This window comes from Podarcis vaucheri (assembly GCF_965113315.1).
Source record: "Podarcis vaucheri genome assembly, chromosome: 2".
NCBI lineage: Eukaryota > Metazoa > Chordata > Lepidosauria > Squamata > Lacertidae > Podarcis > Podarcis vaucheri.
The window spans coordinates 22,457,396-22,470,986 of NC_138760.1; the positions used below are offsets into that span (position 1 = coordinate 22,457,396).

At 44.7% G+C, this 13,591-nt stretch overlaps 1 protein-coding gene and 1 long non-coding RNA gene across 4 annotated transcripts in view; one reads left to right on the plus strand and one right to left on the minus strand.

The window, feature by feature from the left end:
* The window catches only part of LOC309526641, a 173,693-nt gene extending 165,791 nt beyond the window's left edge, over window positions 1-7,902 (minus strand). Inside the window, exon 1 of the long non-coding RNA XR_014216772.1 lies at window positions 7,873-7,902. This is a non-coding gene — a long non-coding RNA (uncharacterized lncRNA). The remainder of the gene's footprint in view (window positions 1-7,872) is intronic.
* The window catches only part of STXBP4 (syntaxin binding protein 4), a 143,614-nt gene that overhangs the window by 2,976 nt on the left and 127,047 nt on the right, over window positions 1-13,591 (plus strand). For 2 of the 3 annotated variants that reach the window (XM_082212457.1, XM_082212458.1), the window contains exons 2-4: window positions 7,268-7,353; window positions 9,665-9,797; window positions 10,909-11,041. In XM_082212457.1, coding sequence (XP_082068583.1) covers window positions 7,268-7,353; window positions 9,665-9,797; window positions 10,909-11,041 — 352 coding nt within the window. Of the gene's footprint in view, window positions 1-2,400; window positions 2,420-7,267; window positions 7,354-9,664; window positions 9,798-10,908; window positions 11,042-13,591 lie in introns of those variants that run through there. The other variant, XM_082212459.1, reaches the window with a different exon arrangement.

The following is a 13,591-nucleotide window of genomic DNA, read 5'->3' on the forward strand; positions in this document are numbered from 1 at the left end:
TCCTGCAAAGGACTTCTCCTCCTGCAGGCAAGATTTCCTCTTTGCTGCCTCCTAGTTGAAAACACATCATCTTTAAAAGGACTGAGATGCACTGTAGGACTAGACCTCACGTGAGAATTTGGAAAAGGGTGCGGCAGTGGCAGACAGTGAAAGTTAACTGGGTAGATGTAGCCACTTGACAGGGGAAGCATTACTTTGCTCCCGCCAAACATAGAGAGCAAATCTGTAAAAGGGAAACAAACAAATTACATCCAGTAACTATTTTTTTGTCAACGTTTGCAAAACGCTCAGAATGCATCCTTATTCTGTTTATCCTGTGGGTAACATAATATCTTCTAAAGAAGGTTGGATAATAATATTGAAAGTTTTGAGATAAATTTATTTGTTAGAAAAAAACAAGCTAAGTTGCTGTGTTATGAATAGAGGTGCAAAGCCCCTGTAAGAATTGCATATTGCAACTGTTCGGAAACTTGCCATTGCCTTGCTCTCTCTCTCTCTTTCTCTCCCCCCCCCCCACTTCCAAAGAACTATTATGGGTCATCATGAAATCAGTCGAACTATATACATCACATTGCATTTCCAGACTGCCCAAACAGATTAGGTAATTAGCTTATGTGTACAGTTTGCACTAACAAGCCAAGAGTGCTTTTGTCGGGCCCCTTCTGGGCTCTTGCAGCCCACTCCGAACCAGACGGGAGTTGAGATCTTCATAAAAAGTATTTAGCAATTACCTCGGTATATTTACTGGGACAGAGGAAATGGACCTGTTTATTTCTTGCTGCTTTTGCTTGCTCAGCAGGCACTGAACTTATCGGAGGCTATCGAAAGCAATCTGAAGAAGCCTCTGGAATTTTCATAAAGGGGGTATTACCTTGGGGTGGGGGGAATGGCTGCAGTAGATAGTAAATAACTGCCTTTCATGCTATTGTGGTTGCCAGTACAGCTGCTAAAAACAACTTTATGTATTTGTATTCTCCCCACCACTTTTCATTATAGTTCCATGAATGCACATTAGGCAGATAAAGGGAGATCAGGCACGAAGCACACTTGCCTTTTATCTGAATTGCAATCCCTATGGCCCATACACAGTAATGTTTTGTGAAAGAGCTGAATGCCAAAGAGCTCTTTTCCTGGTCACACCGCTAGTTGAGCAAGTGGGGAAAGCTTATCAACTTTCTTCCTGTAGGCGGTCAGAACAGCTGATTGGTGATGGCCATTTCACATAATAGTTGTAGTTACCAGTATATCCCAGCATGAACATTGTGGCAGAAGACAAAATGTCAGCTTGCATTACGATGTTCTCAGGGTGTCCTATTATAACATGAATGATGTGGCTGTATTCATTCAGAACTCTGCCATAAGAGAGCAAATCCGAAAGGTGAGATTTATATATTACTGGAAGTCTCTCTGGAATCGTTGTTGTTGTTGTTGTTGTTTAGTCGTGTCCAACTCTTCGTGGCCCCATGGACCAGAGCACGCCAGGCACTCCTGTCTTCCATTGCCTACTGCAGTTTGACCAGTGGCCATGATCTTCGTTTTTTTGACGTTGAGCATCAGACCATATTTTGCACTCTCCTCTTTCACCCTCATTAAAAGGTTCTTTAATTCCTCCTCACTTTCTGCCATCAAGCTTGTGTCTTCTGCATATCTGAAGTTGTTAATATTTCTTCCTGGCATTATTTTATGGTAAAACTGATAGCAAAATATTTTGTGTTTCATGTGCTTAGTGTTTGTTTCTACCTGCTAACTCGTACAATCACATTGCCATTCATTATTGACCTCTTTCTTTCTTAATGTTGATTGCTTATTGGAGACTTGATTATAGAAGTCAATGGCGAAGACTTGGTTGTTGTAGCTAATGAAAGTTTGGCTTTAGACATTTAACTTTAAGCATGGATCATAATGGCTGCAGGTTGAACCACATGAGAAATTTTCCCTCGCAATAACCCTGTGATGTGCACCTCTATGTTGTTCCCATTTTACAGACTCACACCCATGTCTTCAGAGTTTAAACAGCCACAGGATACATTGGCTCCCTAATGCTAGCATGTTATTGAAGTGCCGTGCTAATTAATTAATTACATATTCCACTTTTTAAAGCTAAAACTTGACACCTTTAATCTGAAAATTACAGGATTTTCGGTTGGGCATGCTTCCAGCAAGGATTCTTAGGATTGTGGTCTTACTGTGAGAGTTATATTAAAGCTATTCATTGCTAGGCATGCATTGCCTTTCAGCTCATAGAGACAATTTCCTGTTGCATAATAGCAGAGTCCTTGCAGCAGCTTAATGGAGAAAATCTGTATATTTTAACCCCTACATTTTCTGTTTAGCCCCACAGAGCTGTTGACATAATTGCAAAAAGCATCAGCAACCAGCCGCGTGTCTTTACTCATTGCCAGAGCTGAAGAAGCAGAAAGTAAGAAAACATTTTTTAAAAAAATTATTCAAGCCTATAAGGGAGCAAAATGGCCATAGATATTGGCCATAGACATTGCATTGGCCTTTTCATCAGCGTTTAGCTATCAGAGAATGGCTTACAGCAAAAGCCATTTGTTGTTGTTTTTTCAGAAGAACTTTTCTGAAACAGCTTATTGCCGGGAGGGGTGGGTGCTTAAAGAAAGCAAACTGAATTTGTTCCTGCTGATTTTGTTCCTGCTATAATAATAAAATCTCTCCCCTCACCCATTGAAATCAAAAGAGAAGTAGAAGTGTGACAAGCTCATCAGTTTATTATCTTTTCCTGAAAAGTGGATAATTAGCTGCTGTCTTTCTCATTTGTGAATTGTAGTGTTGTATTGCATCAGATAGTAGGACGCGAGTGGCGCTGTGGTCTAAACCATAGAGCCTAGGGCTTGCCTATCAGAAGGTCGGCGGTTTGAATCCCTGCAACAGGGTGAGCTCCTGTTGTTCGGTTGCTGCTCCTGCCAACCTAGGAGTTTGAAAGCACGTCAAAGTGCAAGTTGATAAATAGGTACCGCTCCGGCAGGAAGGTAAATGGCGTTTCCGTGCGCTGCTCTGGTTCGCCAGAAGAAGCTTAGTCATGCTAGTCACATGACCCGGAAGCTATCTGCGGACAAACGCCAGCCCCCTTAGCAAGGGAGCGCCTCAACCCCAGAGTTGTCCACAACTGGACTTAACAGTCAGGGGTCCCTTTACCCTTTTTATTGCATCAGATACGGTGGTATCTCAGGTTTGATTTCCTCCCCTTCTTTTATCAGCATTACACTTCTGCTAATGCAGACAAGTATCTCAGATCCTTTTGTCTCCAGATTCACACAAGGCACTAGGAATTGGTGGCAGCCATCTGTGTCCAAAGGAAGCTCTGTTAATTCCCTCAATTTTTGACCTAGCATTGTCCGTACAGTGGTACCTCGGGTTAAGAACTTTGCTTCAGGATGAGAAAAGAAATTGTGCAGCAGCGGCGCGGCGGCAGCAGGAGGCCCCATTAGCTAAAGTGGTGCTTCAGGTTAAGAACAGTTTCAGGTTAAGAACAGACCTCCGGAACGAATTACCGTGTTTTTTGCTCTATAAGACTCACTTTTTCCCTCCTAAAAAGTAAGGGGAAATGTGTGTGCATCTTATGGAGTGAATGCAGGCTGCGCAGCTTTCCTAGAAGCCAGAACAGCAAGAGGGATTGCTGCTTTCACTGCGCAGCGATCCCTCTTGCTGTTCTGGCTTCTGAGATTCAGAATATTTTTTTTTCTTGTTTTCCTCCTCCAAAAACTAGGTGCGTCTTGTGGTCTGGTGTGTCTTATAGAGTGAAAAATACGGTAAGTTCTTAACCCGAGGTACCACTGTACATCTTTTCACTGTGCAATTGCCAGCTGTATACATACGGCTTTCTCTGTCTCCTTGTCCTGTCTCTTCCTATTGTACAGATTTGAGGTGTTTTCTTAATCCCCTTTCAGCCAAGGAATGCTGACCTAGTTTTCTCTATCCTTCTTGAATAATTAAAATCCACAAGCAGTTTGATCATTCCGGTAGACAGAATTAAACTCCTTGTTGTATGCTTGCTGTCACTGTGGTATAAATAGCAGTGGGGAATTTTTTTCTTTCTCTTGCAGTAGCGAGGCTGTTCTGTGATTTCCAGTACCTTTTCATCAAGGCCAGCCTAACACATTGTGCTGCCTTAGTTGAAATACAAGATTCCACCCACCCCCTACTTCAATTCTATGTACAAAAGCTGTTCGGGTTGGCAGTAGAACCTTTTCTTCAGCTCTGGTGATGGGACATCTTCCACAGCCTTTGAAATTAGCCAGGCGCCAGGGGCATTTTGATCCTGGCTATCGGCCACTTAAGGGATGCGGGTGGCGCTGTGGGTTAAACCACAGAGCCTAGGACTTGCCGATCAGAAGGTTGGCGGTTCGAATCCCCGCAACGGGGCGAACTCCCGTTTCTTGGTCCCAGCTCCTGCCAACCTAGCAGTTCGAAAGCACCTCAAAGTGCAAGTAGATAAATAGGTACCGCTCAGTTTACCGGGAACATAAACTGTGTTTCCGTGTGCTGCTTTGGTTCGCCAGAAGTGGCTTAGTCATGCTGGCCACATGACCTGGAAGCTGTACACCGGCTCCCTCGGCCAATAAAGCAAGATGAGCGCCGCAACCCCAGAGTTGGCCATGACTGGACCTAATGGCCAGGGGTCTCTTTACCTTTACTATCGGCCACTTGTGACCAAGTGAAGATGTCCGGGCACCAGCATGGCACCTGATATATCCACCATCTGAAGGTGCATGCCTGGGGATCCTTGGATCATGACTGTTTTCACCCGCTAGCAACACATCCTGTAGAATTCTATCCTTAATATTTTATCTGCACAGTCAGAATGAATTTCAGGAACCAAGAAGTTGTATTGTCAAATGTGGCTTTCGAGCCGTCTAGCCCCCAAATGGCAATTAGGCACTTCATTTTGGTGACTGTAACCCTGGTTTAAGGAGCCATTTCGCACCTAGTTTATATATCTTGAGTTTCTAACACTGGTCCTTCTCTATGTGCTACACCTGAAGGCATCTAGCTAGCTCAGGGAGGTGCTGGGCAGGCTCTATAGCAGACATAGCTCTTTCCACCCATATCTTGCTGATGTTCTCCAGCCCCAGCCCCCTGAGCCATCCGCCTCAGTCCGTCTGATGGTAGGGCTGGCCCTGCCTTTAATCCACACCTGCAAAGCTTTATATGACCTAGGTACAGCATGTCGTGGAGGCCTCCACTCTCTTGCCCTCCCTGAGTTCTGCTCAGTTTCCTTTTATACCAGGGGTCAGCAAACTTTTTAAGGAGGGGGCTGGTTCACTGCCCCTCAGACCTTGTGGTGGGCTGGACTGTGCCACGTGTGCACACATGGTGGGGGGCTTCTCTCTCTCCCCCTCTCTCCCCCACCCCACCCCCTCCCCTCCCCCTGCTTTCCTACCTCCTCCACCGCTCTGCCTGCGGTTGGGAGCTGGCGGTGGTGGTGGCGCCTCTCCTTTCCGGGCCAGTTTTCCTGGGCACCAGGCGCGGGGCCAGCAGGCACGCCAAGCTCCAGCCGAAGCCCCACGAAGCACCCGTCATGATGCCCACTGTTAAGTTGTGGGCGGACATATCAGACGACACAGCGATTCTTCCAAAGCAGCTCTTTATTTGTAAGCTGGAACAGAACTGAACTGAGGAGCTCAGTCAGCCTGCTTATATAGAGCTCCACTAGAATGCAACAGTAGCCATATTCTGTAACTAGCCAATCACTGAACGTCACTTTCGATCCCTCATTTGCATACAAACTATCCAATCACTGAACGTCACTTTCGATCCTTCATTTGCATAACTATCTACAGTATTCACCTGCTGGCCCAGGGTGAGAACTTCAGTACATAACACCCACAGTGCCGCCAAGGACGGAGAGGCCAGTGGGCGGGTGGCAAGTCTGGGCCACGCCTCAGCATGCATGCGGCGAGGCTTTGGGTTGGCTGGCACCAATCAAAGCCGAGCTCCCTTCCTCCATAGGGTGGGGAGAAGCCAGGAGGGCAGAGGCGCCGCTGTGGGGGGGGAATGGCGCCCGAATTATTTTTGCAAAAAAAATAGCGCAGCCCGAACGATCAAGCCAATCCAAGCAGCGATTCCAGGACCATCTGCAGGCCGGATCCAGAGGGCAATTGGGGCTGATCCAGATCACGGACCTTAGTTTGCTGACCCATGTTTTATACTCATGAAAGTCAGGTGCATGAACAGGACAGAGACTTAATGGTAGTGGCTTCCCAGTCAAGACTGCCAGTTCCCAAAGAAGTAGGCATTTAGGAAAGTTTGTGTAAGACAGGTGTGAGGGACTGGATTTGACTTGTGGGCCATGTCCTGAAACCCGCTGTAATGGGAATTGTAGTTGCTTGTGTGTAAGTCACCGACTTCCCTAAACTGCTTGTTGGTTAAACCTTTCCCTAACTGAAGCACACTCCTGTGCGTCTGCTTCAGTCGCTGGCAGAATCCGTTAGTGGGTGTTTCCTAATTTTTTTCCAACATAAGAATTCCTTGACAGCCAGTCTCCGCCTAGCCTCTCTGCGCGGAAGCCTTCTGCGCAGAGTAGGCATGCCCAGTGGTGGTCCAGCACTCTCCCCGCTGATCTCACTGGAAGAGTCCCTGAGCCTTCCCTCCAAAGTGCTCTCATTCCCTTCTTCCTTCTTGGTGTCACCTTGATTCCCTTCCCCCTCGGAAACTCTCTCTCTCTCCTTGCTGGTTCCCTCTCCTGCACTATCGGGGCGACTTCTCTCTCTGCTGGTCTCCGATGTCAGTTCCCTGATTAAGAGTTTCATGCTCTGCTGTCTGAGAATTTTGCTGTCTGCTGGTGTGGAAAGGGAATTCCGTTAAAGGAATCCAGGGGCTTGCCATTCTTTTCGTCCTTGTCCCTGGCATCGGACTTCGGCCGTGCAAGCCAGCAGGAGCATGAGGGTGAGAAGTGAGGGACTGAGGCCCGGCTTCATCTTCTCCCCAAAATTGTTTCCCTCACTGGCTTCCGCTGGAATCTGGAAGCAAGTTCTGTCCCTGGGCAAGGACAGATAGTCGGAACCAATGCCTAAGCAACCACTCACTTGTGTATTTAAATAAAGTTGTGGCCAAAATTGTGCCAAAAACCCAAACCAAAATTGATGTGTGATGTGTGAATTTTTGGGGGGTGGCTTGGGGACCTCGAAACGCAACAACTTTGTTGGATGCAATCCTCGGTGCCATTTCCTTGAAAAGCCTTGGAACGAGACGTTCAGAAATGACATTGATATATAAAACATCTCTTCATCCTCTTTGTTCCCAGGGTAGAATTTCTGAACCTGATGGAGAAGTTCAGCTCGCATAGCAACACAGACTCTGTGAGGAATTCCCCAACACAACTCCTAGCTGGTGAGCTGCTGGTTATATTTTCTTTGTGCAGCGTAGAATATGTTTAGTGGCCTGGTGGCCTCCATTAATATTTCAGGTTGGTAGGAATGCTTGCATGAATTGGACGGTAGACCCTTAACCCAGATTTTACGTGTGGCTTGATGTTTGATGGACAGAAAAGACACATCTGTTCAATGGATCCTTCCTTGAAAATCAGTTGAGCAAGAGAGAAGTGTGGCAATGCCCCCTAGGGGCTCATTTCACACATTGCAAAGCAGTGTCTTGGTCCTCATTGGTTTGTAACAGCATAAAGTCCCTTGCTTATACAGTGGTACCTCGGGTTAAGTACTTAATTCGTTCTGGAGGTCCGTTCTTAACTGAAACTGTTCTTAACCTGAAGTGCCACTTTAGCTAATGGGGCCTCCTGCTGCTGCTGCTGCGCCGCCGGAGCACAATTTCTGTTCTCATCCTGAAGCAAAGTTCTTAACCTGAAGCACTATTTCTGGGTTAGCGGAGTGTGTAACCTGAAGTGTATGTAACCTGAAGCGTATGTAACCTGAGGTACCACTGTAATTTGGGAACACTCTGAGGTGCATGAGTAGTTACTATACAAGGCAATTGCCACTAAATACAAGGTGTGACTGGAATGTTCGGCGAATGGTCACAGAAATCTGACAGCGAGAAATATTCAGACATGCAATCAGCATCGGAAACCCACAAAATGCGCACTGTTGTGTACGGAGATGAAGCCGTAACAGCGTATGAGTGGTTTGAGCGTTTCCGAGAAGGGTGACAAGCCATCGAAGATGACCCTTAGTCTGGCAGGCCGTCAATGAGCAGAACGGCGGCAAACGTCGACAGAGTTCATGAGTTATTGATGTGGGATTGGTGTTTGTCCGTCAGAATGATGGCGGAAGAATTGCATATTCCGCGTGAAATGGTTACTGAGGTTACTGAGTTGTCCCACCCTCCATATTCTCCCGATCTGGCCCCACCAGATTTCTTTCTTTTTCCAAAACTGAAATCTGCACTGAAAGGGCATTTCCCAACATTTCACACGTCTAAGCTGCTGTGACGAGGGAACTGAATGCAGTACGAAAAGAGGACTTCTCCAGAGGTTTACAACAGTTCTATGAATGTTGTCAGTGGTGCATTGTCCCAGAGGGGGCCTACTTTGAAGGCCTGTAAGGTATGTATGTTCGAATATTTCTCACTGTCCAATTTCTGTGACCATTCACCGAACTTTCTGGTCACACCTTGTATTAGCCTTATGAACAGCAAATGGAGGCAAAGACCAGCAAGCCAACTGCTCAGTACTAGTCCGGCCCCAAGAAACTTGTATGGCTCCTCTTTCATCAGTTTTGATCACCTATGTTGCAAATTGCAGATTCAAGGTTTCCAGAAGGTAACTGAGGATATACAGTGGTACCTTGGTTCTGAAACTTAATCCGTTACGGAAGTCTGTTCCAAAACCAAAGCGTTCCAAAACCAAGGTGTGCTTTCCCATAGAAAGTAATGCAAAACGGATTAATCCGTTCCAGACTTTTAAAAACAACACCTAAAACAGCAATTTAACATGAATTTTACTATCTAATGAGACAATTGATCCATAGAATGAAAGCAATAATAATGTACTGCACTGTAAAACAAATACAGGCATACCTGTATACCATCAGTCTCCAGTTGCATTTTTTCAGGATACGTACACGGCAAACCTGGAAGTGTACACTTCCGGGTTTCATCCCGCGCGCATGCATAGAAGCACTCTGCATGTCTTGCGCATGCGCAGAAGTGTTCTGTCCATCTTGTGTGTGTGTAGAATTGCTCTTTCGCACCGTGCGCATGCGCAGAAGCGGCACTCTAGTTGAAGACTTTTCGGGGTGCGAAGAGCACCCCGGAACGGATCAAGTCTGTAACTAGAGGTACCACTGTAAGAGAGTATTGTAGATGATAAAAATTAAATTTAATTTTTGTTCTTACCTTCACCGATGATGGTCAATGTTTGGATAGGGGGCTTTTATCCGTTTCTGCAGTCACACAATCAATCAGTCAGTAGCTGAACAGGGTTCCGCACAGTCACAAAAACAAATTAACCGAAAAAGGCCTCAAAAACAAAAACGCAAAATAAAAAGTAAAAACAAAAGTGCCAAACTTAATCCGTTCCGGAAGTCCGTTTGACTTCCGAAATGTTCAAAAACCAAGGCACAGCTTCTGATTGGTGCAGGCACCCTGGAAACAAAAGCCAACAACCACATTTGAGCATTTGAGAACCAAGGCGTTTGAGAACCAAGGTACCACTGTATGTCCTTTTGCCTTTCTCTCTCCTTCTAAGGTAAACCTGCTGACAGCCTCTCTTTGGGATCGTCTTCGAGGTCACTAAGCCCGCAGCTGCTGTATCCAAGCGACATCATTGCAAACCACCACAGAAAGCCCCTGACAGCACCTTCTCTTCAAGCCACCCCAAAGTAATGTTTGAAATCATTTGCAGATTGTTTCTCCGTCCCCCTGCTCCCAGAATTTGTGGGAAATACCTATTGAAAGCGTGACAGTGTTAGCGTTCCAGAAGCCGTCTTACCCACCCTGAGCTGCCAAAAGCGAATGGAAGCAATCAAAGCAGAACTTGTATGAATTCTGACGCATTCATTTATTTCATGTTCTGTTTCTCTGCAAATCTGCTCGGAAAGCCAGTTGGCTGTGGAATTCATCAGGCGTAGGCATCTGTTTCGCCCTGTCTGCTCTAGCACTGGTGGTTTTTTCTGTAAATGTGAATACCTGCAGCAGCCTCCTGCCATGTTTGTGTGCTCCAGGTGCTGTGGACTCCAATTCCCATCAGCCCTTGCTAGCTTATTGGAAGGAGAAAAATAATCACCTCCTTAATAACAATTTAAACAATTTATTTAATTGAAACAATAACATTATAGCATATGTATCCATATTTGTTCACTGATGTGGTTACCCCTTTTTTAAAAAAAGCAACCAACAGCTTAGACTGAGTTTTAGCACACATGAAAAACTTAAAACAGATCCTTATTTCCTGATAGCCTTTGGGCTATAATGTAACTTAAAACTATCTTTAGAAATATTGTTCCTCCAAAAGCATTTTATTTTAAAAATCTAATTTAATTTTTTTTTTAAATCCAATTTAAATAAAATCTAATTAAATGAAAAAATATCATTTTTTAAAATTATTTTTAAAAAATCATTGATTTTTATCCACCCTGCCAAGGTATCTTCCTTTGACTGCTTTGTTATCAAAGGCAGATTGTATAGGGATTCCTTCTGGGCCCACTGAAACAGATTTGTCTTTTATGAGAGCAGGATTACATAAAGCTCTGCTCCGAAGGTTCCCGTCTGCACAGCAGTGCTTGACTCAACCTCTGGTTACACAAACAGCCACCTGTAGCTGCATCTTTTACACCGAAGGCAGCTCCCCCAATTAAGATGTAAGCATCTTGGAGCAACCTTGATGCCATTGCATCCTTAGGAGAAAACAAAAGGAGATGTCTGCTTCAGGCTGATCCTGGTGTTCCAGCCACTGACCTTTGAAAGCTAACTTTGTTTTCTCTTCTTGTTTAGTGACAGCGTGTTTCAGATCATCACTGTTTCCAAGGGAACAGGCCTTGGCTTGAACGTTGTAGGAGGCATCAACAGGAACGAAGGGCCCTTGGTGCATATTCTGGAAGTTATTCCTGGAGGTGATTGTCATAAGGTAGATGAAGGGAGGGACATCTCTTCGCTCCTTTCCCCCTTTTTCGAGCTGGGGGTATTACTTAGTATCTGCTCAGGTGTTGTACGAGCATTTCAAAATCGGATCTTATTTATTGTATTGTGGCGCTTTTCAAAATCAACTCCAGGCTTCTCTGCTGTTCCCTTCCTTATGTTGATTTGTCATTAAACCGGACTTGAGAAAGGCAATCCTTTAAATACCGTGATAGCTTGGTTCTCAAACGCCTTGGTACTCAAACAACTTGGAACCCGAACACTGCAAACTCGGAAATAAGTGTTCCAGTTTTCAAACTTTTTCGGAAGCCGAATGTGCTCCGATTTGAGTGCCACACTTCAATTTTGAGTGTTGCACTGAGGTCTGCATTTTTGTTTTTGTTCAGCTACTGATTGATTGATTGTATGACTGCAGTACATTGTTTATTGCTTTCATTTTATGGAGCACTGGTTTCGTTAGATGGTAAAATTCATGTTAAATTTCTGTTTTAGGGGTTGGATTAATCCATTTTGCGTTACTTTCTAAGGGAAAGCACGCTTTGGTTTTGGAATGCTTTGGTTTTGGAACAGACTTCCGGAACGGATTAAGTTTGAGAACCAAGGTACCACTGTAGAGGACTGCCCTTTGTAAAGTAGGAGACATGGCCATCCTAGTGCCAAGGAAGGCAGTTCTGCACCATAAACTTCCCTGATAGATCTACCTGTCCATATATATATATGTTGTTGTTGTTTAGTCGTTTACTCGTGTCCGACTCTTCGTGACCCCATGGACCAGAGCATGCCAGGCACTTCTGTCTTCCACTGCCTCCCGCAGTTTGGTCAAACTCATGCTGGTAGCTTCGAGAACACTGTCCAACCATCTCGTCCTCTGTCGTCCCCTTCTCCTTGTGCCCTCCATCTTTCCCAACATCAGGGTCTTTTCCAGGGAGTCTTCTCTTCTCATGAGGTGGCCAAAGTATTGGAGCCTCAGCTTCAGGATCTGTCCTTCCAGTGAGCACTCAGGGCTGATTTCCTTCAGAATGGAGAGGTTTGATCTTCTTGCAGTCCATGGGACTCCCAAGAGTCTCTTCCAGCTGTTTTAGGGGTTGGATTAATCCATTTTGCGTTACTTTCTATGGGAACGTGTGCTTTGGTTTTGGAACGCTTTGGTTTTGGAACAGACTTCCGGAACGGATTAAGTTTGAGAACCAAGGTACCACTGTAGAGGAATGCCCTTTGTAAAACAGGAAACATGGCCATCTTAATGCCAAGGAAGGCAGTTCTGTACCATAAACATCCCTGATAGGTCTACCTGTCCCGATATAGATATAGATATAGATATAGATATAGATATAGATATAGATATAGATATAGATATAGATATTATTTTAGGGATGAAAATTAACTCATTACGGTACTTGGGCAGTCTGTTCCTCTGTAGAACCTCTTTCACCTAAATTATTTCCTTATGTCTACAGCAGATGTCCTTGTCTGTCCTATAGGCAATGGATAAAGTAAGCAATTATGCCCACTCCTCAGTTGTATGATCTTATAAATACTTGTAAAATAGCAACATAGTCACCCTTCTTAACCATTCTTTCTCTGGCTGAAATGCACCATTCCTTTTAGCTCTTAAAAAACTGCCCTTCGTCATTTTCGTAGCTCCTCTCTAAACCTTTCCCAAGTTTCCATCATCCTTCCTGAATTTTTTATGCCCACAACAGAACAGGATGCTCCAATTAAGTCTTACCAGCACCAGATTAATTCCCTAAATATTTGAAATTGCACTCCGGTTTCCAGTCTCCTAAAATGGTGTTATTGCCTTATTTGTTACCCCCTGCTAATAAAAGCACGTTCAGTCCTATTTAGTTACTGTGCGTTGTGTTTTCACTTAATTGCTACCGTTGAAACTAATGGGAGATATCTAAGAAGGAATTAAAGAAAAAAGAAAAAGCTATGGCTTTTCATAATTCTAATACAAGCATTGATAGAGAGAATTTACAGATGCTTTTTTGCGCTCCCTCAAGCCCTGGCTGGATCTAGAGACCTCAAAGGAGCATTTTGGTTTAAAGCGTTGTCAATTTAAACAGGGAAAACAGGTAGGGGAAAACGGGACTCCACATCGCCACCTGGTGGCACAATGTTATATCGTACACACAACGCATATAAATCGCTTTTTCTTTACCAGTCTAGCCAAGTCCCCCATGTGTGTGAATAGAGAACATGCCCTGCCGGGCATATTGTTTTCATCCCTGTCCCCTGAAATATCATCTCTCTCTTTATCTTCATGCTGTGTTACAAGCAGTGAAGTGTGAACCCCGGCGCGGCTAGATTCATATACGCCTCGAGTAAAAGAAAAAGGTCACATAGAGGTTCAAAGTTGACTTGCTCTTAATTTTAGCCCAGTCTGGAAACTGGGCCGTAAAACACAAGAAGATCACAGCACTGGAAATAATGAAGGCTCTTAATGGCCTCCTGTTACAAGTCTCTCTCCCTTCTCCCCTTTCTCTTTATTTATCTAAGCAGCATGGAAAGCTTGTGTTGGGACCTCTGTTAGGCT